General features: G+C 40.1%; 1 protein-coding gene across 6 annotated transcripts in view; it reads left to right on the top strand.

Moving 5' to 3' along the window:
- The window catches only part of LOC145348133 (sodium/hydrogen exchanger 9B2-like), a 121287-nt gene extending 97537 nt beyond the window's left edge, over positions 1 to 23750 (top strand). For all 6 annotated transcript variants that reach the window (XM_080196298.1, XM_080196306.1, XM_080196333.1 and 3 more), the window contains 7 exons: positions 401 to 576; positions 6145 to 6251; positions 11908 to 12057; positions 15852 to 15960; positions 18089 to 18225; positions 20215 to 20410; positions 21334 to 23750. In XM_080196298.1, the coding sequence (XP_080052424.1) occupies positions 401 to 576; positions 6145 to 6251; positions 11908 to 12057; positions 15852 to 15960; positions 18089 to 18225; positions 20215 to 20410; positions 21334 to 21401 (943 nt within the window). In that variant the 3' untranslated portion in view covers positions 21402 to 23750. The remainder of the gene's footprint in view (positions 1 to 400; positions 577 to 6144; positions 6252 to 11907; positions 12058 to 15851; positions 15961 to 18088; positions 18226 to 20214; positions 20411 to 21333) is intronic.
- The last annotated feature ends 680 nt before the right edge of the window (positions 23751 to 24430 follow it).

Here is a 24430-nt window from a genome sequence, read left to right as displayed (position 1 = left end):
TCCAGCTTCAATATTTGCAGTCCTCCAGTTTGGGCCTTCTGAGCACAACCAATTTTAATTGCCCCAACATTAGCATCTGTGCCTTCAGCTGCTTGGGCCCTAAGCTCTGGAATTCCCTCTCTACCTCCTTCCAGATGCTACTTAACACTATCTATTTGACTAAGTTTTTGGTCACCTGATCGAACATTGCTTTGTGGCTTACATACATGTGTTGGTGCCATATTTTGTTTGTAATGCTCCTGTGAAGTGCCTTGGGATGTTTAATTATGTTAAAGACTCTATATAAATGTGGCGTTGTTTCCTATTTGACAGGAGAATTTATGAAATAACTTTAGTCTTCATGATGTAAGTACTTATATATCTTGCTATACTTCCACATTCTATAATTTTGTGTTCCCAGGTTTGTGATGGGTGCAGTATCACCTGCTGTAGTTGTCCCATGCATGCTGCTGCTTCAGAAAGAATGCTATGGTGTTGACAAGGGAATCCCAACGCTACTCATGGCTGCAGGCAGCTTTGACGATATCCTGGCTATTACAGGCTTCAATACATGTCTAGGGATAGCCTTTTCCTCAGGTAAGCTCTGATCTAGAATAAGAGCGTACAAGTTGCTGCCCGATGGCCACATACAGTCCCCAAAAAAGCCCATGATACATATTTTCTCTGTCCCTCCCACTATCAGCGTTCTGCAGGTTCCACTCTTCCCAATTTCTCATGCAATCACCAGAAGGTGCAACACTTGTCCCTTTACCCCCTGCTTCTAAAGCCCCAAAGACTCCTTTCTGGTGAAATGGCATTTCACTTGCACCTTCTCCAATTTGGTCTACTGCGTTCACTGCCCCCAATGCAGTCGAGACGAAATGCAGACTGAGTGACCACTTTATGAAGCATCTTTGCTTGGTCTGCAAGAATGACCCCAACCTTCCTGTCATTTGCCACTTTGACTCACCAACTTACTCTTATATCCATGCTTGGCCAGCTGCAAGTTTCAAAGAAGCCCAATGCAAATGGAGGAACTCACCTCCTCTTCTGATTAAATACACTACAGCCTTCTAGATCCAGAGTTCAACAACTCTGGACTGTGAACATTTTCCTTCACCTTGACACTTTTTTAAAAATCCAAAGATTTTTTTTTGTCCCAACACAACCAGCCCCCCAACAAACCATCTGTCACTTGTTCTTTAGTTTTATTTACACCGAGCACTGACCTTTCTTGCCTTTGTGCTACTATCAGCACCTTCTGTAGTCTTTAACACTGCCATGTACATACAGGTCCTACCTTTGTCTTATGCCCTGAATATCTTTTTGCAATCTCTCCTGGCTCACACCTATCACTGACCTTCTATTTTGCTTCACCTGTAAGACCAATGAGTACAAAATCCTCTCTCTAACTAAATGGGCTCAAAATGTTAACTGTTTCTCTCTCCACCGATGCTACCAGACCTGCTGAGTTTTTATTTCAGATCTCCAGCATTCATAGTATTTTGCTTTGATATTATTGTCAGCTTAAGTGTAGCCATTGCAGAGTAAAGCTTCTTCTTTTAATATGTGCCTTGGTAGTAGCTTCAGCATAGCACCCCGTTTTGCACTAGTGTAGCAATTTCATGTTCCGCATCAGCCATTCCCAATTGAGTGGTGCTGCTGATTTTTAGGACAGCTTTACTCTGATTATTCTATTGACTAAGAACAAAGTTAAGAACAAAGTTAAGCCCAAACTCATTTTGTATTAAATCTTTTCAACCAGTAGATAAGAAACTAAGATTCTTGTTCTTTTGAGAATGATATTAAATTTATGTCTTTTGGTTTCTCACTGACTTGTTAATTCCAACAGTAGTATATGGTGAATGAATAAGTTTCAAGCTTGTCTTTTAGCTGAAGCCGGTTTATTCTCACCTCTGTCTATTTCCCCACACCCAGCTCTTCCAGCTGTGTCCATTTATAGTTGGGCCAATGAGCATCACCTTTCTTTAACCATACATTTGGGGGGTTTAACATTATGGATCCCACATACTCTTTATCACATATATACACATAATTACAAAAGTTCTAGTTTTCCGTCATAATAAGACATCCCTCTTCCAATAGAGTTAGCGATTTCTTGGAACAGGCATTGCTTTTCATAAAGCAGTCAGATAATTAGTAACTTGTGTCAACCCATTATATTATGGCAATTTCCCTTCTCTTTAACATTTATTAAGTGCTACTACATTGTCATTTGCCAGGGAGTTTAACAAACTCACATCCAGTGGTAGTGGTGTCTTTATATTTTATGCACATTTTGTACTGAACCGTGACTTGCTCAGTGAAGTTTCATATTCTTTATCAAGCACTCCAGCATCTCGCAGCAAAGCTTTCAGTTTTTGTGATGCCGAATGTGCAAACTGTCTGTGCAACTTCCAAATAATCTTCTTCACCAATGCTTATTCCTGGAAGTTATCGAGACTTCTTGAATTCTTTGATGAGAAATTGCTGGTTTCCTTCATGGCAAGCAATAGTGGCCTGACCTAGTAAATTGTAGATCTACAGTCCTCCCAAACATGATCACTCTTGTCATTATTCATGTCTAGCATCAAAGCTTGCTAGAAACCACATCTGTGCAGATGAAAAGGCTGATCTCAGTTATCCTGCAAGGGAGGTCTCCTCTTTTAGAAGATGCTAGCATGTTGTCACATCCAAGCCTGAAGCACATAGAACTTTCATACTCCTTAACCTTCCACTGATCTGCCTTAACAAGAGCCTTCAGGTAGCAGTTAAGTCAGTCCAACCTACACACTGTGGAAGTGCAAACCTATCTAAAATTACACATTTGAATGAATCACCATCAAAATACTCATCACTGGATTCAAACTCTGTGACCATTACAACCCCGTCATCATTTTCAACCTCGGAATGATCTGTTTCATGCACTAAAATCTTTTGCTGTGGGCAACATATTGTATAATGATACTTGGGATCACACCAATAACACTGATTAACCATTCCCTGTGTATTTCTTGGATTTAAACGTCGGCACCATCTCGGCTCCACTCAACTCTCAAATTTGCCTAAAGTATGGCCATTTTCAGACCATCCATCAATAACCCATCCTTGCACTGGAACCTGTGTTTAGCGTCTTGTGTCTCTCTTAACTTGATCACCATCGAACCCTTCATCCTTTGTTTTATAGCAGAGTTACCTGTATTCGGGCAGGCTCGAAGGGCTAGATGGCCTACTCCTGCTCCTATTTCTTATGTTCTTATGTTCTTATTCAATAGGAAAGTAGTTAGAAATGACTGCCTTCTGAAAATTTATTTTAGACAGCAATCATTTGGTCAAAAAGAGGGTTTTGAACCCCCATCAATACTCAAAAGTCTATTGCACAATCATGCAATTTAAATGCCAATAGTGACTCCAGGATGTCAAGTTTAAATCTTAGTCTCTTTACACTATCTGTCAGTCCTTGCATATTCCTCCATGAACTGATCATGTTTTCTTAAATCTGTCAAAGGCTGACTGACCTCGTATCCTTCCAATAAGTCATCCTTTTTATAAAATTTATCCAAAAGCTGTAAAAGAAAGTCTGTTCCTTTTCCATTCAAATCCTACACATTCCATTCTAAAAACACTTTATCCCTAATTTTCCACTTTGCTGGTAGTGATGAGGACAAAGTTGGTGGGTTTAATTGGCGTTAATAGAGGTTGTCTTGGTGTCTGATCTGTAGAGGAAGTGTTGCTTTCTCAACAGTGTCTGAACTACCTGGCAGTGGCAATCTGGAAAGTCCACCTGTGTTACAACGTAGACTTGACTGTCAATCCTTAATGCTGTAAGTATGTCCGGACAAAAGCAATGCCCATATTTGCATTCTACTTGCTATACAAGTAACAGAATTCCTGTGTGTGGTCCAAAGATGGTAGTTGGCGGATGATGATGATGCTCAAAATGCTTAGAATAGGATCTTCATTGACCCATGGCACAAAAAACTCCTGCCATTTTTCTATTAATGGAGGTTTCCTGTGAGCACGCTTTGCAACGTGTTTCCAGTAGCTATCTTGATTTTCTTTCTCACAAGACAACAACCTGAGCTCTGGCTCTGAGTTAGCACACCCAGCTCTATAACTGCTCTGCAGCAGATTATCGTCACTCATGTCCACCAGCCCGTTAGGCCCACGGTACATGAGAGAAGTTTTTTTTCTAATTGTTCTTTTTCTCAACTTTTCTTAGCAAATTTCTTCATTCCGGGTGGCTAGGAGTGCTATTTGTCATCTTAGTCACTAGTTTTTATGTTGTTGTTTATTGGAGAATGATGCTAGGGAGCACAGAGGATTTTAAACAACAGAGAACACACAAGAGTGCATTCTCTACATGGTTGCTTCTCTGCTTGTTTCCCATGCTAGGGTCTTGTGATGTCATTTCCAGTGAACACACAAATATATTAACACATCAGAGCTTCAATAAGCCAATAAAACAAAATACAAATACATAATATTATTATGATGATGACTAAACTTCTACATCAAGTCCACTTTCTCACTCTACCCATTGATTTCCAAATGCTAAAAAATCTATCAGTCTCAGTCTTGAATATACTCAATTGAACCCTTCAAAGTAGAGTGTACATGCTCAACTTGTGTTGAAATATTTTCAGCTTCATACCAATGCTAAAACTGTATAATGTGAACTACAAGTGTTCAGGCCTGAACTGACTGCAGTGAAATGCAGGGTAAGCTTCATCCCTCCATAGCGTCTTGTCCTGTTTACCCTGCTGTGACCCTGAACCTCGGATCTGGATCGAGACTACCCCCTTTATACTATTAAATGCAATGTCAGTGAGAAGTAAAGCCGTAAGTCACAGATTTTAAAAAATCAAATGTTTACAATGAATTCTAATCAGAATGATGGTATCTATTTTTTAAAGTGAATCACGTCAGCAACGAAATGAGTGAAAGTAGCTAAGCCTGCAATATGATTAAATTAAACTAATATATGTAGCTGAAAAGCACTTTGGCCCGGATTTAATGCAGCATCATGTGTGAAACATGATGATCGTGCTAACTTCATCATGCGAGAGGCACTGTGTCAGTTTCACTGCCGTGGCAAACCTCCACTAATTAAGTTGGATGGTGGAAGGGGCTGGCACAGGATTCTCTGTTGCTGCCGGGGTATGTTAATTAGACTCATTTAAGATGAGAGGAGAGGTCCCCCGTTTTCAGCCACTCTGTGCCTGATCGAGGGACCCAGCTTTGCGCAGCAGGATTGTTGCCCCTTCCATTGCCTCTAACCCTCATCCTCCATCCTCTCCTGCAACATCCCAGATCCTGTTATTCCTATCCTACCTTCGCTCACATTTAGGCCTCAGTGTTCCTGGTCCTCTAGTAGGTGCATTGCTGCCACTACTCCCACTGATATTGGTGACAGGAAGGGCAGCCGGTTTCTGATTAGCTGACAGCTCATGCTGTGTGGGCTTACTTTTCTGGGAATCTCAACCGCAGGGAAAGTCCAATGGAAGGCACTTGATTTTGTCAGGTCTTCCCCATGGAACTGAGGGACATTGTCCGCTCTGTCTCTGACTGATTGCAGTGACTCCTGTCGGCCCGACAGAATCCTGAACCTTGGCTTATTGACTTGTGTGTTTACTGACACATTTGGATCATTTGCAATATGATCCAAATTGTAAATATTGAACAGGGCAATTTCTTACAAATCTCTTTTTATAGAAGGTGTTTTAAAAATATATTGTTATTGTAACTTTGCCAAATGTATTGTACATAATTAAACTTGGAAAATGTATTTCAGGCAGATGGGAAAAGTTGAGAAGCACCCTTCACTAAATGAACACTTTATTTAATATGTAGAGAAAATATCATGTTTGCCGTTCCACTTTGAATTCCAGGCTACTTCAGTCTAAAAGTTTGGGTGACACCCTTCTTTTGTCTAATAATGTTTGGCGCAGCCATGATATTGTCTTTTTTAAACCAAACTCAACTGTGAAAGAAAGTATGTTCGTAGATTACAAGCTCTAAAGAAAATTACATTTGTACGGTGTATACTGTAAGACACAGTATTATAGTCACAAAAGTCCCAGCCATGTGGCTGGTGCTGCTCTAAGTTTTCGCTTTCTCAGTGTCTCTGGAACTGAACTAATTAAATCCCATTTGTTTATGAAGGTTCGATGATCTCCAATATACTCAGGGGATTCCTTGAAGTTCTCATTGGGATAGCAGCGGGAGCTGCAATTGGATTGTTCCTTCGATACTTTCCTAGCAGGGACCAGGTAGGGAGAAGCTATTTGAATATTACAATTCTTAAAAATATTGTAAAATAAGCATTTATTAGTCATTGTGTTAGCCACATTAATAAAATAATATGCAACTGGTCGGGTAGTTACAATTGCTGAAAAATTCAATTTGGAACCTTTCTGCTCTTTTCTCAGTATTAATTTTAAAATAATTAGAGCAAGGATTTAATAACCATTCTGAAGCATTGTGATTATGTTTTCTCTTCAGAGACCATAATGATAAGATGGTTGTTCTTCTGCAGTTTCAGGCAAATATTAACAAACTTCAAATTTTGTCAACGTGTGCGACATTTAGTTCTATAATATCTAGCTGCTCACAAAATCTGTTTAAAAATAGAAGTTCGAGAAGTTCTCTAAGCATCCTCCAGGATACGAAGAACAAAGAAAATGACAGCACAGGAACAGGCCCTTTAGCCCTCCAAGCCTCACCAACCATGCTGCCCAACTGAACTAAAACCCTCTACCTTCCAGGGACTGTATCCCTCTTTTCCCATCCTATTCATGTGTTTGTCAAGGCGTCCCTTAAAAGTCACTTTTGTATCTGCTTCCACTACCACCTCAGGCAGCAAGTTCCAGGCTCTCGCCACCCTCTGTGTAAAAAAAAACATGCCTCGTACATCTCCTTTAAACCTTGCCCATCGCACCTTAAACCTGTGCCCCCTAGTAATTGACTCTTCCACCCTGGGAAAATACTTCTGATTATCCATTCTGTCCATGCTCCTCATAAATTTATTGACTTCTTTCCAGTCACCCCTCAACCTCCATCGTTCCAGTGAGAACAAACAAAGTTTCTCCAACCTCTCCTCATAGCTAATGCCCATGCCAGGCAATGTCCTGGTAAATCTTTTCTGTACCCTCTCCAAAGCCTCTCATCCTTCTGGTAGTGTGACGACCAGAATCGAACACTATATTCCATGTGCAGCCCAACTAAGGTTCTATAATGCTACAACGTGACTTGCCCATTTTTAGGTCCAGGCCCATAGAATTGCCTTCTCTTTGAACCACGCAAGATAATGTCTTGCCCTTCCTAATTCCTATATTGTAACAGAAAGATAGTAACGCTGACAGATCAGAACTGGCCATCTTCTTCCAAGGTGCAGAGATGCTGGCATTGGACTGGGGTAAGCACAATAAGAAGTCTCTCAACACCAGGTTCAAGTCCAACAGGTTTGTTTAGTAGCAAACGTTACTGGATTTCAGAGCGCTGATCCTTCGTCAGGTAAGTGGGAGTTCTGTTCACAAACAGGGCATATAAAGACACAAACTCAATTTACAGAGTGTATTGTCGTGGGGTTTACACACCACCTGTAAACCCCACGATTTGCCTGGACTTGCAAAATTTTACTAACTGTCCTGTCTGGAGACAATACACATCTCTTTAACTTGCACTTAATGCTCTCTCAACTCATTGTCTGTACCTTTAAGACTTGATTAGCTGTAAAGATTCGCATTCCAATCAGTATTCTGTAAATTGAGTTTGTGTCTTTATATGCCCTGTTTGTGAACAGAACTCCCACTCACCTGACGAAGGAGCAGCGCTCTGAAAGCCAGTGACGTTTGCTACTAAATAAACCTGTTGGACTTGAACCTGGTGTTGAGAGACTTCTTCCAAACCAGCCTCCATGATCAAATCATGCCATATGTTTTGGGGAAGTAATGTGAACAACTTTAGAGATTCAGCTTGAATTGTTCAAATGTAACATAGGGACCACACTGGAAATTATAATTGCATGATTTAAAGTATCTTGCTTGAAAACTAACTCTGTAAACATGGTACTGTTATTAATGTACAAATTGGCAAGTATATTCAGAGGATTAAGAGATGCACTGAGAGTTGTGAATCTCTAGCTGGGCCATTTATGCCACTGTACTAGTTACTTTGTACAAATAGCTCACTTCAAGTAATTTGCTGAATTTGCATATTAAACCTGCCGTAGAGGAACTGCTTTCTTGAGCTGCTGCAGGTCTTCTGATGTAGGTGTACTCACAATGCTGTTAAAAAGGGAGACAGCTAGGTACCCTTTTTAGCCATTTGATATTTCTTAATTCAATGCTAGTTGACTTCTGGCCTGTTCAATCTCATTCCTGATTGCAGTCAATTGATAAAAACTTGGAGATGTCGGATGTTAAAATTTTGTGTTCTTCTTCAGTGCTAAGTTACATGAGTACTGGTACCATTAATGTAAACATCATCCTGAGGTTCTTGCCAGGAGCATTATAAAACAAAGGCTTTTTCATTTTGTTTCTCTACCTCCACTCTTTTTCCAGCTTTTCTTCCTTTGTTTATCTTTCTGTGCCCGATTTGATTCTAATTTACCTGATTTCTTTCTTTCTTTTTCATGCCTAAATCTCATTGGTTAAGGAGATACACCGTTAGTCCCACCATTAACAAAAATTGCATTTATATAGCATCTTTAATGTAATAAGATGTCCCAAAGCACTTAACAAGAATATGGCAAATAAATGTTTAGCAGAGTTGCACAAGGTGACATTGGGACAGGTGACCAAACGTTTGGCCCCAGAGATTTCGGTCACAAGACACTTGTCAACAGGGAAAGAGAGAGGGAGGAGGGGGGTGTGGTGTGGTGGGAACTAATGACAATGGTTTCAGATCTCCTGATATTTAATTGGCGAAACTTTCTGCATAGACTAGCAGCCTGATAATTTAGCAACAGTGGAGGAGTGGAGACTGGTGGTGCTGAGATCCCAAATTCCTTACTGTCAATACCATTATCAGCTTGTATTTCCAGCAAGTCAGAAAAGAGCAGAATAATCTGTCTAAGAGGGACGCTGTAAGATGCTGCACTGCGACAATACCCCGCACATCGTATTGATCAATATGAGTTTCTATTATTATTTCAATACATGAATTATTCCATTTCCTTTTTCCAGGATCTATTGCCTCATATCCTATTGTTTCCCTTGTGTGTCAATTCTTTAAGTATTGTTTTATAGCTTATGAATATCAAAGAAAACATATCCTCCAAATGCTAAAAGATTTTGGACCCTATTGCACTCTGCAAATGCAGTGACAGTGCCTTGAGATTGATTTTATTACTCATCCCTGAATAAATATCAGTGATCAAGATGTGTATTCGCTGACTCTTTTACCCACTAGCTCGATTCAACTGTATTTGGTGGTTTAGATGCTATTTTGTCAACAAACAAGTTGAAGAGAGGTTGTGTGTGATTACAAGGCAAACCTAAGCAGGAGTTGCCCTGTATGCAGTAAGGTAATGATACACCTACAGTTTATAGCAGTATGGCGCTATACATGTTTGTAATTTTTACCATAATTGATAGTCAGCACTAAACTAAGCACACCTGGAACAGATTAATGTGTGATGACTAAAGTGCAATTAACCAAATTATTAGGCATTAGTACTGACTAAACTAAGACAAACTGCAATTTTCTGCATTAAAAGATTTTTATTTAATCAGGCCTGAGCTCTAATAAGTAATTTTGCTAATGTCTTAGTGATTATTTACTAATCTATTATAACTGTATTTAACGCAATGCGGAAAGTGTGTGCTTGATGTAATCCCCTGAATGTGATGTTATTGGCAGTGGGGCTATACCACCAAGGCAGATAATATTGATGACGCTTAACAATTGTGGACCTGAGAGGTGGAAAGCAACAAAAACAACCTGCTTGCCAGTAGTTATTTTCTTTCAGATAGCAGATCATTTCACCAAGGTTGGGGATTCAAGAAGTGAATACGCATTCATTAATTTGCTTTGGGAATGCACCATGGAGCCAACCTTCTGGGAACAAGGAATCACTTGCAAAATGTTTCAAAAGCCTAATTTCAGATGGTTGTTCAATTTTAATTTTATATATTTTGCCTGAAAAGTGGAAAATAATGTTTTCCCCACCTCTGCCTTTCTGTAAGACATGTTCATATGTTATGGGGGGGGAGGTGGTGGTGGTGGTGTTCATCTGGGTATTTAATTGAGTGTTAAACAGTGGGAACCATTAAACCTTTCACAGCCGGAAGTGGTTAGTGATGGATTTGGATCTATTTGGAGATTGCTCACCAGTAGCCCTCTGCAGGGATCAGTCCTCGGATCTTTGCTGTTTATGTTTTTGGCAAAGATAGGAGAGTCTAACACTAGTGGGCATAGCTTTAAGGTGAGAGGGGAGAGATACAAAAGGGTCCAGATGGGCAATTTTTATACAGAGGGTAGTGAGTGTCTGGAACAAGCTGCCGGAGGTAATAGTAGAGGAGGGTACAATTTTGCCTTTCAAAAACCATTTAGACAGTTACATTGATAAGAATATGGGCCAAATGTGGGCAGTTGGGACTAGCTTAAAAAATGGGTGGCATAGATAAGTTGGATCGAAGAGCCTATTTCCCTGTTGTAAACCTCTATGTCTCTGACTTTCTTGTAGGTTTGGGGAAAATGATCTGAGAGTATCAGGCTTTACTACTACCAGTTCAGCAGATATATATGCCAAAGGGGGAGTTTTGCAACTAAACCATTTTCCTATTCTGTATTGTGTGAAACTTACAGCTCCAGCTAAGCATCAAGAAAGTTGTTTTCTGGATCAGTAGTGCTATATATCAACTAATTTACTCTTTATCCAGATTGATGGCAAGACAAATATGACTAGTCCAGCTGTGTTGTGATTTGTATTTACCCCATGACTTTCTACTGTGGGAATAATTTTGAACCGCTCATATCAGCTCCTTTTCTTGTATGTTAATGTAAATATGTGTTCAAAACCTTTGTCTTGTATTGCGTAAGTATAGTGAGATTTTTAGATTAAACAATAATGAATAACTAGGTGAAATGACAAAGCAGTACTCTGGGCCACAGCTGATGTAATAAATGATGGGAGCAAAACATGAATGGTTTTTAACCACCACCTGAGCCTTGAGATTAGATTAGTAGCCTGGAATTACTGTGCCACATTTTTACTGCAAATGTTACCAGGCGCTATAACTAAGTTTAGACTTTTTTGTGCTGGCAGCAGCCATCAGTTTGGATAAGAATGGCTAGTATTCGCCAGTGGAATGATTGCCATACCAATCGTTAGTAATTAGGATATTATAGTTCAACAGTCGCAGTAGTTTCCTTCATCATGGTGACACCCTGCGAGGGGGAATAGGGATACCTTCAAGAAGGATAGCAAGATTGTCCATTGAGGTGATGGCCTAGTAGGAATATTTCCAAATTTATCTGACGTAGCAACGGAATCTCAAAGTCTGGTAGCTGTAATGGAGAAGTTGGCAAACTGGTTGATTTTTTATTTTTAGTCAGGGAAATGTTTGCGACACACAGTAACCCAACACCGTATTTCAGTCTCCGAAGCAGCCTGCTGGGAAACCCACGCAATGCAATCCTGTTTATCCATTGCAGAGAACACATAATTCTCCATGGACATAAATTGCATGTATCCAAATCCAGAGTGTTAACAACAGTAAAGATTTGGAATCCCCAAATAAGCAGTGTGTTACTGCTGAATTTAAACATCTGTAAAACTCCCAATGGAAAGCACAGATTAACAGGTCATTATTTTGACAGCAGCTCTTTACTTATTTGTTCTTATGGAAGCAATATGTGTATCTTTGTCTGTAATCTAAAATAAAAACAAGTATTTTATGTAATTTGATTTTTCCTTTACAGGAAGATCTTGTGATGAAGCGTTCCTACCTCCTGCTGGGTCTGGCTGTGTTTGCTATTTTTGCTACAGGAGTTTTTGGTTTTCCTGGTTCTGGAGGACTATGTACAATTGTCATGGCTTTTCTTGCTGGTGTTGGGTGGGTTGATGGCAAGGTAGGTGTAAGAGGTTTTCAGTTCTGTACACTGGAGGCTGACATTTTAATTAGTTAAATCCTTTGTTAAAGATGTCAAAGCAGTGAAGAGTTAACATCTGACTTTGACTAATGGTGATTGTTAATCATTTATTGAAAATTTCCAATCAGTATAAAGTATTACAATTATTTAAAAAGGTGCATCTTGCATGCATGTCCATGTCCAGATACAGCAAGACCTGGACAATATTCAGGCTTCGGCTGATAAACGTCAAGTAACATTCATGCCACACAAGTGCCAGGCAATGACTGTCTTCAAGAGAGAATATAACTATTTCCCTTTGACGGGATGGCATTACCAGCACTGAATCTCCCACTATCAACATCCTAGGGATTAACATTGATCAGAAATTGAACTGTACCAGCTATGTAAATACTGTGGCTACAAGAGCAGGACAGAAAATGGGATAGCCAGCACCTTCCAAATCCACAACCTCTACCATCTCGCAGGACAAGGGCAGCAAACGCATGGGAACACCACCACTTGGAAAAATTCTCGTAAACTTGTTCACCATTCTGACTTGAAACTATATCATCATTCCTTCACTGTTGCTGGATTTAAGATCCTGGAACACATTTCCTAGCAGCATTGTTGGTGTACCGACACCACATGGACTGCAGCTGTTCAAGGAGTTAGTACACCACCACCTTTTTGTGGCAGCACAGTGGTTAGCACTGCTGTCTCACAGCATCAGGGACTTGGGTTCGATTCCAGCCTTGGGTAACTGTGTGGAGTTTGCATGTTCTACCCGTGTCTGTATGGGTTTCCTCCCACAGTCCAAAGTTGTGCAGGCTAGGTGGATTGGCAGTGCTAAATTGCCCCTCGGTGTCCCAAGATGTGTGGTTAGGTAGATTGGCCATGCTAAATGTATGAGGTTACAGGAATAGTGCAGTGGAGAGAGCCTGGATAACATACTCTGTCAGAGAGTCAGTGCAGACTTGATGGGCCAAATGGTCTCCTCTGCACTGTAGGGGTTCTATGAATTAGTGATTGGCAATAAATGCTGGCCTAGCCAGCAAGGTCCACATTTCATGAACAAATAATTTTTAAAATGTGATAAATTAAGACAAATGATGTAATTTGCATCAATCATTTGGAGCCACATTTGGAATATTATATATCCTACTCTCGGCATGTCTTGATGTAACAAAGTGAATTGCAGGAACCTGATGCTAGGGATGAAGGCTGAGTGTACACCAGGTCTATATGCACAGAATCACACATTTATACAGCGCAGAGGAGTATTACATAATCTGATTGATACTTCTGGAATGTTGGTGATGCAGTTTATAAAGTGGGATGCTGGAGAAACATTAATTATTTTGTTGAGATGAATGTAAAAGATCCCATACACTGCTGGATGAGCAGGGAATTGTTCCTCTGACTTGGCCAATGTTCTACCATCACCCACCGTCAAGAACTCACTACTCTGGTGCCTCAGTCTCCACCCTCTGTAAACTACAGCTCATCCAAAATGTTGCTGCCCCAACACTCTCCAACAACAAAGACAAAAAAAACTCAGCACCCAACAGGTGGGAAAACAGGCGATTTTTCTGTCCATTTTTTGGGTGCATTTGGTAGGATGGATTTGCGCCACTTTATGCATTACAGAGTGCCGTCGGAGAATTCACATCGGTAAGGGGACAGGCGGCTCCTAATACCACTCGAGAGGCTGGCATCAGCCCCTTGAACAAGCCATTGCGCATCTGCCAATCTATCAATAGGGAGGTCGGTGCATATGCACCCCCACCCCCCAATCACCGGCCTACTAATTGCTCCTATCCCACCTCCGCCCATGCCAGGACCAGCCCCGATCACCTTCCTCCCTCCCAACCTATACCTAATGCAGAGTGTGCAGTGGAATCCCCCCCACCCCCACTGCCATCAATTGGCCCTGTCCCTCTTTTCAGTTCTCAGTGGGCAGTGCCACGGTTCCAGGCTGGCACTGCCCAAGGGACACCCTCTCTGCCACTGACGTCCTGGGGGACGGCTTCAATGGCCTCTCTGTCACCACCAGCAAGGTGCTCACAGCTGGTCCCTGTTGATGGGGACCAACTTTAACCCCCACTGGTGGGGGCGAGGCGGGGTTGGACACACATTAGCGAGCTCAAACAGTGTCATTCTGGGCTCACTAATGCTATGGAAATGACAATTTCCATATTGTGATCAGCCTCGTGCTGATTTCCAATGTGAGGCTGAGTATGCTTTTAAAAAAGGGCCTGTGAAAATCGCTATAAGCCCCTCGCTGACATTTTGCAGCCAGCTGAGCGACTCAACCAGGAAAATCACACTAGCAGCTTCAATATATTGTACCCACGGCACTTCACAGAGCTGTATAAAAGAAACAATTTCACTGAATGGGATTTAAGGAGAGCCTTAAAGGAGGAAAGAGTGGCAGAGAGCTGGAGAGATTAAGGGAGGCAATTCCAGAACCTGAGGCTCAGGCAGCTGAAGGCATGGCCGTCAGTAATGAAGGCATGGAAATTGGGGATGCTCGGAAGGCATAATCTGCGGAGCAGGGATATCTCGGAAGGTTGTGAGGCTGGAGGAAATTAGAGATAAGGAGGGACAAAGTCAGGGATTTGAACACAATAAGAATATTAAAATAGTGACATTGCTTATTTGGGAGTCAGTATAGGTCAGTAAGCAAGGCTTGATGGGTGAATGGGAGTTTTGTAAGTTAAGACACAGGCTGCAGAATTTTGGATTACCTCAAGTTTACAGAGAGTAGAATGTGGGAGGCCATTCAAGAGTGCATTGAAATAGTCAAACCTAGAGTGACCAAAGACACAGTTGAGGGTTTGAGCAGCAGATGAACTGAAACAGGAGCAGAGATGAGTTAGGCTGAGGTGTAAATAGACAATCTTACTGATCTTAGAGCTTACCCTTAGTTTCAATATGTCACCAAGGCTGTGAACAGTGTGGTTTGACTTAGGAGCCAGAATTGAGAGGGATGGAATTGGTAGCTAAGGAATGGAGTTTGTGCAGGTCCTTATCATCTCTGCTCATCTTGGCTCTCAGAATCTAATGATACCAAATTAAATTCTCAACCTTGTGTTTGTATCATGTTGTAATGGTCTTTTCCCTCCTCTCTTTGTAACCTTGATAGTTTATAGCCCACCTGAATTGAACTCTTAGGTTACCAAAGTCATGTGGGGTGAACTGTTTAGGCATGTATAAGTAAGGATTAAAATCTGTGAATGATTTGGAGTTTTTAAAGGGATAAACCACAGAGACTAGCAAGATGGTTATTGGAGAAATCCATTCTAGAGGTGAGGATTGTATAGGTTACTCTCAGATTATGGCAGTGATGACCTGTGCAAGTAGTGTTTCACAGCTGGGATTATGTGATAATGAACAATATATGCGATGGGAAGGGAACATAAGGTTGCAGTCTGCCTGGAGTAAGAAGCAAGGCTGTGGAGATGGAGTTAAAGAAATGGAATTCTTTTTGGATGGAGCAACAGTGTGAAAATAGTGGTTTAAATCTTACCAATGTTCAAATATATAAATACTGTAATTCATGACATTTTGTTTAGCAGCATTGGATATATTTGTGGAGTATAAAGAGGCCAAACTGATTGTTATTTTTGGGCATATGGAAACTGACCTTGCGTATTTAATCTGTTCAGGAGATGAATTAGATAATGTGTTGAATGCTTCCTAATGTTGTGTTTTAAGGTTGTTAATTAATGCAATTTAGTTCCTTTAAATTGACGTTTTGCAAAGATTACTTTTTACATTTTGATTGGTAGGGTGGAGCTGAAGGTATCACTGCCAATGCCTGGGCCATCTTCCAGCCATTACTGTTCGGACTGATTGGAGCAGAGATATCCGTTAGTTCACTCAACTCATATACAGTTGGTAAGATTTTTAAAGTTTGTTGTAAGATTATAAGTGAGTTCCAACTGGGTAAGATGACCATTGAGGTCTGACATTGCAGATAATTTAGAAAGGGAAAAATAGCCATGTTTTACTCTATTTCCTGTTTCTATGAGTGATTCTTCTGAGGTAATCCCTCGGGATTGAGGATAACTTGCTTCCACTCCAGTTCAATGGCTTAGGTAACATCTTTGCAATATTCAGAATCTTCCCTTTTGCTGAAAAAAAAACATGCTGTCAAAGATTTTAGTCTTTCATTCATCAGGACAGATTTTCAAGAATGCCAGATCTCAAAGGGAAAAATAATTTATACTGTATGAGAAAATGGTGCCGATTGGTTGGTAAATGGATCCTGATTGGTGTAGACATTTGCATGGAGAATGCACAGGGAACAGTTAACTGCCAAGTTTTGGGTTAAATTCAAACCAGACAGATTGACTCTGACTCTGGTCAAGACATTGCCATGGGAAATGAATCTGGGAATGGCTGTCCTGAAACTTTTTTTTAATTGAAAAAGGTGCAAAGAACGGACAAGTTCTTTCTGTTTGCAAAGGACACACCATGTGTGTGAACGAGTATATATACATCTCCTGATGAGAGTCAGACAAAAGTCTTCAACAGCATGACTCTTAATACACAAGTTCTGTACTACCAAGCAATTATCCTCTGTTTTTTATAGGGTCAGTTTGATCCAGAATCAGCTTTGGCCAATGGTTTCTCACTCACTTCCAGGTCAGAAGGTTCAAGACTCCTGAAACATGAATTGGGCTGACACTTACCGAGTAACATTGAATTCACTGAATAACATTGAATTCACTGAATAACATTGAATTCACTGAATAACATTTAATTCACTGAATAACATTTAATTCACTGAATAACATTTAATTCACTGAATAACATTTAATTCACTGAATAACATTTAATTCACTGAATAAAGTATTGTATTGTCTGAGCTGCTATATTTCAGCTACAGGAATAAACTGAGGGACCAGCTGTCCTCTTGGGTAGAGTTGAGACACCAGAGCAGTATTTGAGAAGAACAAAGTGTTGTGGCCATCACTAACCTTTAACTAATAACAGAAAAGGGATTAATTTTATTTACCTCATTGTTGTTTGTGGGCCCTCACTGTGAAAAGAAATACTTGCATTTATATAGCACTGGATGTCTCAAAGTGCTTTACAACCAATGAAGCTTAGTCACTGCTGTAATGTAGGATATGGCAGCAAGTTTTACACCGCAAGATCCCACAAACAACAATGTGATAACGATTATGTAATCTCCTTGTGATGTTGATTGAGAGATAAATATTGGACCCGGGACAACTCCCCTGCTCTTCTTGAAAATGGTGTCATGGATCCATTATGTCCACCTGAGAAGTCAGATTGTTTAATGTCTTATCTGAAAGACTGCACCTCCAATAGTACAGCCCTCCCTAAGTACTACACTGAAGTGTCAGTTTTGATTTCTGTGGTCAACTAACAGAGTTTTGACTACAGATAACTGCAGCTACTTTTCAAATGTTCCTCTTTAATTGTAAAGTACTTGTGATGACCTGAGAGTGTGAAAGTGTGATATAAATGCAAGTTCAACATTTTTGACTCATTGAGCTTCATCAGGATTTCATCTGGAGTAGACAGCTCACTTATTCCACTTAAAGGATGGCCAGGCTTTAAAATGATATTGGAGAAAGGTACCAGTACCTGTAAATTCACAGGATTAGGGACACAGTCTTCCAGGGGCTAGGGGAGTGACAGTACCTCCAACACTTCTGTAGTGCACGGGAAAGCTGGGATATCAGGATATGATAGCATTGATAAAAGGGAAAGATGCCAGGAATTGGAGTATGGTAGCGCTGACAGGTTTCCTGTGTGTGGTATATTGGGAGCCTCTTGGCACTGGAGGCAAATCTTGTCATTAGGAACTTTGAACTGCTGAACATAGTTTTGCAATTGAGGCAAACCAAGCAAAGCCTGGCTTGAATTGTTTCTGGGTAAAAGCCAATTAGAATCATAGATAAAACCAATTCTAGTTCATGTCCATGCTCCCTTTTACCTTTGCATCTGTACTTCCTGATTCAAAATAATTTGCCATGTTTTTTAATCAAAGGTCTTGGGATTGCAACTCTGGTCATTGCTCTTGTCGTCAGAATCTTGGTGACGTTTCTCATGGTACACTTCTCTGGATTTAACATGAAGGAAAGAATTTTTATTGCTTTGGCCTGGATCCCTAAAGCCACAGTTCAGGTTGGTGTGTAACATGGTTTAATAGTTTTATTTGTTAGTGTTATCAGTCTGTAAAACCAAATGGGATTTGACCCTTTCCAATACTGAGAGCCTCGGAGCATCATTGCTCCCACTCTTTTATACAACTTCTCATTTGTTACTTTCCCATATTGTTATTTTGTTAGACAGTCAAAGGCAATTCCAATAATATTCAGTCTATATTCTGTATCTCTGAACCTGACATTGAAATATGTTTAAAGGTCAATTTATCAATGAATAAGGATAAGATGGTTACAGAGGGCTATGAATGCATGATCTGGACATTAAGGGTGAAATGAGACCCATGGCCTCTGCTACAGTAGGGTCACAGCTGATTGGGAACAAGTTTGCTGCGTGAGCGTTCACAGTGTTCCCTGCTAGCAGACTGATTTGCAAACAATGCTTCAGTGATCAATGCTGAACTTGGGGATTGTATAAACAATGCCTGGTTGGAAATAAAGTAAGAAGTCTCACAAGACCAGGTTAAAGTCCAGCAGGTTTATTTGGTAAACTCTACCACAGCAACCTCTGCAAGACATGCCAGATCATCAACACGGATGCCATCATCTCATGTGAGAACACCATCCACCAGTTACACGGTACATACTCTTGCAACTCAGCCAGTGTTGTCTACCTGATGCGCTGCAGGAAAGGATGTCCCGAGGCATGGTACATTGGGGAGACCATGCAACAACGGATGAATGAACACTGCTCGACAATCACCAGGCAAGGCTGTTCCCTTCCTGTTGGGGAACACTTCAGCTGTCACGGGCATTCAATCTCTGATCTTCAGGTAAATGTTCTCCAAGGCGGCCTTCACGACACATGACAGCGCAGAGTTGCTGAGCAGAAACTGATAGCCAAGTTCCGCACACAAGGACAGCCTCAACTGGGATCTTGGGTTCATGTCACATTATCTGTAACCCCCGTGACTTGCAAAATCTCACTAACTGTCCTGGATGGAGACAAACACATCTCTTTAACCTGTGTTTAACCTTCTCTCCACTCACATTGTCTGTACCTTTTAAGACTTGATTATCTGTAAAGACTCGCATTCCAACCATTATTTTGTAAATTGAGTTTGTGTCTATATATGCCATTTGTGAATAGAATTCCCACTCACCTGATGAAGGAGCAGCGCTCCAAAAGCTAGCCGCTTTTGCTACCAAATAAACCTGTTGGACTTTAACCTAGTGTTGTGAGACTTCTAACTGTGTTTACCTCAGTCCAATGCCGGCATCTCCACATCATGGGTGGAAACACACATAGACAAACACAAACCAGCAGGTGGTGGGTCATAAAATGTATGTTGATAAAAAGCACTGAGAAGGCATGAATTGGCCACAAGCCATGAAGTTTATAAAAGGAAAGGCTGCCACGGTAATAAGTGTCAAATGTTCCTTTCATGTGTCTGTGTGCAAATAGGTTTGAGACACAAACTACACCCGTGGTACAATATTATCACCCCAGCCTCTCAAAACAGCAGTAACATACTACAGGGCAGCAACTAATATTAACTTTAAAAGATAAATATTAGAACTGAAATCTGTATTCAGATAGCATGAATACAATGCATTGTATCTGTCTAGTGTTGAATTAGAAAATTATGATTCTTTCTAGTTTGGGGAGTTATTAAAATGAATAAAAATATCTCTCTTGTTGCTCAGTTCAGTATTAGTGTTGAGTATCCACAGTCCAAAGATATGCAGGTTAGGTTGATTGGCCGTGCTAAGAAATTACCCAATAGTGTCCAGGGATGTGTAGGTTAGAGGGATTAATATGTAGGGATAGGGGATAGGGCCTGGGTGGGATTGTGTTTGGTGCAGACTCGATGGGCCAAAGGGCCTCTTTCTGAACCATGGGGTTCTATGATTCTAAGCTTTGTCATATGTTGCAAGTATCTCACTGTGTATTGTCTTACACTAAGCTCTTTTGATATCACGTAATACATTGTTTTTTGTGCTGAATTAGGCTGCCATTGGATCTGTAGCTTTGGACATGGCCCGAATCCGGAATGACAAGACTGCAGCAGAATATGGTTTGAGTGTCCTCACTGTTGCCTTTCTGGGAATCCTGATCACAGCTCCAATCGGTGCAATTATTATTGGCTTGCTAGGGCCAAAGCTACTAGATAAAGCGAAACAGCCCAAGATGGACAGCACAGGAGGTCAGTCTTAAAGCTTCCTGGAGTGTTAATATCTCCCAAAAGTTTCCTCTTCTATTTAGTACATTTATTGAAATAACCTGAAATTCATATATCCTCTTTGAAGGGATTCCATGCAATGTAAGAAAGGCAGTAATATTGTCTTATACTAGTAATTCAGAGACCAAGGTTAATCCACTGTGAACTTGGATTCAAATCCCACCATGGTAAATGGTGAAATTTAAATTCAATAAAAACATCTGGAATTATGATGACCATGAAACCATTGTCGATTGTCGTTTTAAAAAAAAAACGCATCTAGTTTTCAGAATCGGCGTTGATTTTGATTCAGGATGTCATTGCATCAGTGACTTTTAAATGTAGAATGGAACTGGATAATATTCTGTACAGCCTCATTAATGGATCCACGATGACAACTGCCTTTCAGAATTAAAATATCGAGTCACAACGAGATTGAATGAAGTGACTTTCTCAGTGTCTCCTATTGTGTAGGAAAGATATTAAACAATTTTTCTTTGTTGATTTGATATGCTTTCTTACAAACCTCCCAAAACTGGTCCAGGAATAGCTTGACCTGCTGATTTGTGGGATATTAAATAGTGCAAGACCCAGACAAGAACAAGAAAGGGTAGACAATTAAAAGCATCTTCCTTTAAAAGATAGTTGTGGGAAAGCAGTTTTACAGAATAGGCACATGCAAAAGAAACATTTGTTGACATACAAAGGGGCAAAGTGCAATTAGGTTTGTTCTAAAGTACTTTGCTCCTTAAATACAGAATACTCTCCTTCCATTCCTTTCAAATGACATTTAGTGCCAGGCTCATATTAGCATAGAACAAGGTTAAAGGTCATGGGCAATCTTTCTGCTCTGTCTGTGTTGGCTATTTTTATATATTTATACCATTAATGTGTGGTTTGTTCTGCAGGCACAGAGTTCCAGACCATTAAACCATATGAACAGGATCATGTAATGGAAAATGACATTGAAGTCTGAGATGTTTTATGGATCTATTGTACATTCGGGAACGATCTCTGCAATGAATTTCAACAGATGTTTTGATTCTTGAATATTGCTGTGTATAGCAGAGGAAATGGCTTTTAAAATGTTTTTTTAACGGTTGTACATTATCTAGATTTATTTTTTAAAAGGAACTACCCAGATTTACATAAATATCTTCATTTGGAATTGTTATTTGTGCTGAAATCGACATGAGCAACCTAGATACGTGCTTGACATGAAAGTATTTATGCAATGATCTGTAGACCAATGTTATGAGGATTGTACCCAAGATCTTGGAAAGACCCTAGACATTTAATTTTACTGTACGCAGGAAGCCCATGAAGCCATGATCACCATTTGTTTCTGCTGTTTGTGAAAATTCCAGCTGAATAATTAGTCCCATGTGTCACCACAAATCAGAATCCTGATATTTTTATTTTGTGTAATACTGATAATAGCCCCACTTCTCCAATATTGCTGCTCTTCCTCTCCGTAACGTATCTACAGAGTCTTGTGCTGAAATCGTTGTGATCAGAGATTGAGAGTCCGAAGCTGTGACACCAAGGATAGGTACAAGTGCTGCAACAGAGTCAGGCCTGAGAAGCCATGGATAAACATCTCATGGGCATTTGAATCCTAACTTCTGTTTCATGCATCTAAAATAATTGCTTTTACTTTCAATTTTAGGATTCCAAACACCACTTTGTGTCTGAAAGGGACTAGAACCTCTACTCTCTGACCAATTAGTTTAATAATAATAGTGAACCAAAAACTTGTACTAAAACAATCCAGGTTGATTGACCTCTTGGTATACCCATGTCTCCTTCCTTTGTTCATCTGGGGATGAGTCCAAGATTTCAATATATGGAGCTATTTTCATAACATTGTATTTCCCTTTTTGTACTGGGTGGGTTAAATTTACAGCCACGGTTTATGATTGAGTTTTCTCTCACCAGCTTTTGTTTTCCAACCGTGACAATCTCACAAATACAAACAATAACAGTGGCCAGTTCTTTATCCTTAACCATGTGTAATTAGAATAATTTTCTACACAGATTACCTTACAATACAAGGGTTTTATAAAGCTTTCTATGAAAGCTTTCTCTTCAGAGCTCAGCCTAAAGTTAATAACCATGCAAGAGCTGCAGAAACTGGCAAAAATGAGCTGTGGGGAAACTTTGCATTCCACTCACAGGCCACTGACAACACCATTAGCAATAATTAAACCGCTGAGAAATTAATTGTGGTCACAGTGTATTTTTCATTGTGTATCAAAACCAAAAAAAAACCATTTTAAGTTATTAACTTCTCTCTAAAACCAAAAGGGTGATGGGTGTGAGAAACTTGCCATATTCCTGGAGTAAGAGGAAAACACTATCAGAACTTCATTTTGTGCAGTATCTGAACTGAGAATATTTATAAACCAAATAGTCTTATTGCTGCGTATGATGTGGGTCACAATGCCAATTAGATATGGCCACCAGTCCTGGTCAGTGAATTGTGGAAAGGATATTAACTCTTATACATTTTAACTTCCTTATTGGGAGAATGGTGACAATGTGGAATTAGCTACCCGATGGAGTTGGTGAGGCAAATAACATTTAGTGGGAAACAAGATAATCACATGAGGGAGAAAGGAGTCAAAGATAATGTTGATAGGGTGAGGGTGAGATGAAATGGAATGAGAGGAGGTTCATGTGGAACATGGACAAACTAAACCTTATGGCCTGTTTGTGTGCTGTACATTCGATGTAATATAAAATGCAAAGGTAAGCAATAAAGATGATTCTGGCTATTTTAACTTATTAGGAGATGTTAAGTAAACTAAGCTTATTTTCTTTGGGAAGAGAAATCTCTGAGGTGAATGAATTAATGTTTAAATTGATAGCGACGACACTGCTAAAATTGCTCAAGCAATCGGTTTGCTGAAGTAAAGATGTCAAGAGTCAGAAGAGATGGCAATTAGAAAGAAAAAGGGAAGCCAAGTGGAACGTTATTACCCAAAAGACACTGAACATATGGAATAAATTACCAAGAATATTAGATTCCAGTATAAAATGGACTCAGGGAGTTGTAAATGCTTTTGATGCTGTTTGAGACTGGTGAAACTTTTCTGTTCCTGAAAATTATGTGCTTGGTACAAGCTTACCTGTCAATCTAAAATTGATTTGTTAAAATGCATATTAATTTGTGCTTTACATATAGATATAATATATATACTGCATAAAGATGGTTGGCATTTTTAAGGTAAAAACTCCAGCCAATTCAACATTTTAAAATCTGTGTTTATTTTGATAACAATAAAATATCAGAAGGAAAACTATCTAGCCTTCCTGATCAAGCACTCCCTAAGGTGACCCATGTGCTTTATTTTCTCACTCATTCTAAGGAGATTCATGTTCAATGTGCTTTCTTTAAACCTGATTTTATGCTGATTTTGCCAAGAGAAGTTATAATGGGCAGTGGGAGAAGTGTCCTTATTGTTGTCTGATGACATAAGTTACAAAACTACTTGTGTTTGGGCCCAATTTGTTCTTGAACTATAGCCATGGGAAGGCTGTGAACTTTGGAGCTGCCTGTCCCTCTTAAAGTGGAGGTGCACTTTGATCCATTGGAATCAAAGCAGAGACTGAATGTAGCAAAAGCCCCCAGGTTTGCAATACCAAACTGGAGGGATTGAAAAAGCAATGTAGGCAGCTGGTGATTTAATTGTGGTATTTACAGTAATTTGATAAATGTAGAGAAACTGTTTCCTGGGGTACAGATCAAGAACAAATCGTCTCAAAATTAGATCTAGCTTTCTAGCAGTGAAATTAGGAAGCAGCTTTTCTTTATTCTGCAGGGAATGTGGGTGGCACAGGCAAAGTCAGCATTTGTTGCCCATCCCATTTTGGGAGGCAGTGGTGTGACGGTATTATTGGACTAGTAATCTTGAGGCCAAAGCTAATGTTCTAGAGACATGCATTCACACCCCACCACTGCACTCGGTGGAAGATAATTTCAATTATAAAGCTGGAAGTTAA

The sequence above is a fragment of the Carcharhinus amblyrhynchos genome, chromosome 1, assembly GCF_965287045.1.
Source record: "Carcharhinus amblyrhynchos chromosome 1, sCarAmb.v2.hapA, whole genome shotgun sequence".
NCBI lineage: Eukaryota > Metazoa > Chordata > Chondrichthyes > Carcharhiniformes > Carcharhinidae > Carcharhinus > Carcharhinus amblyrhynchos.
This window is presented reverse-complemented; position numbering and strand designations above follow the sequence as displayed.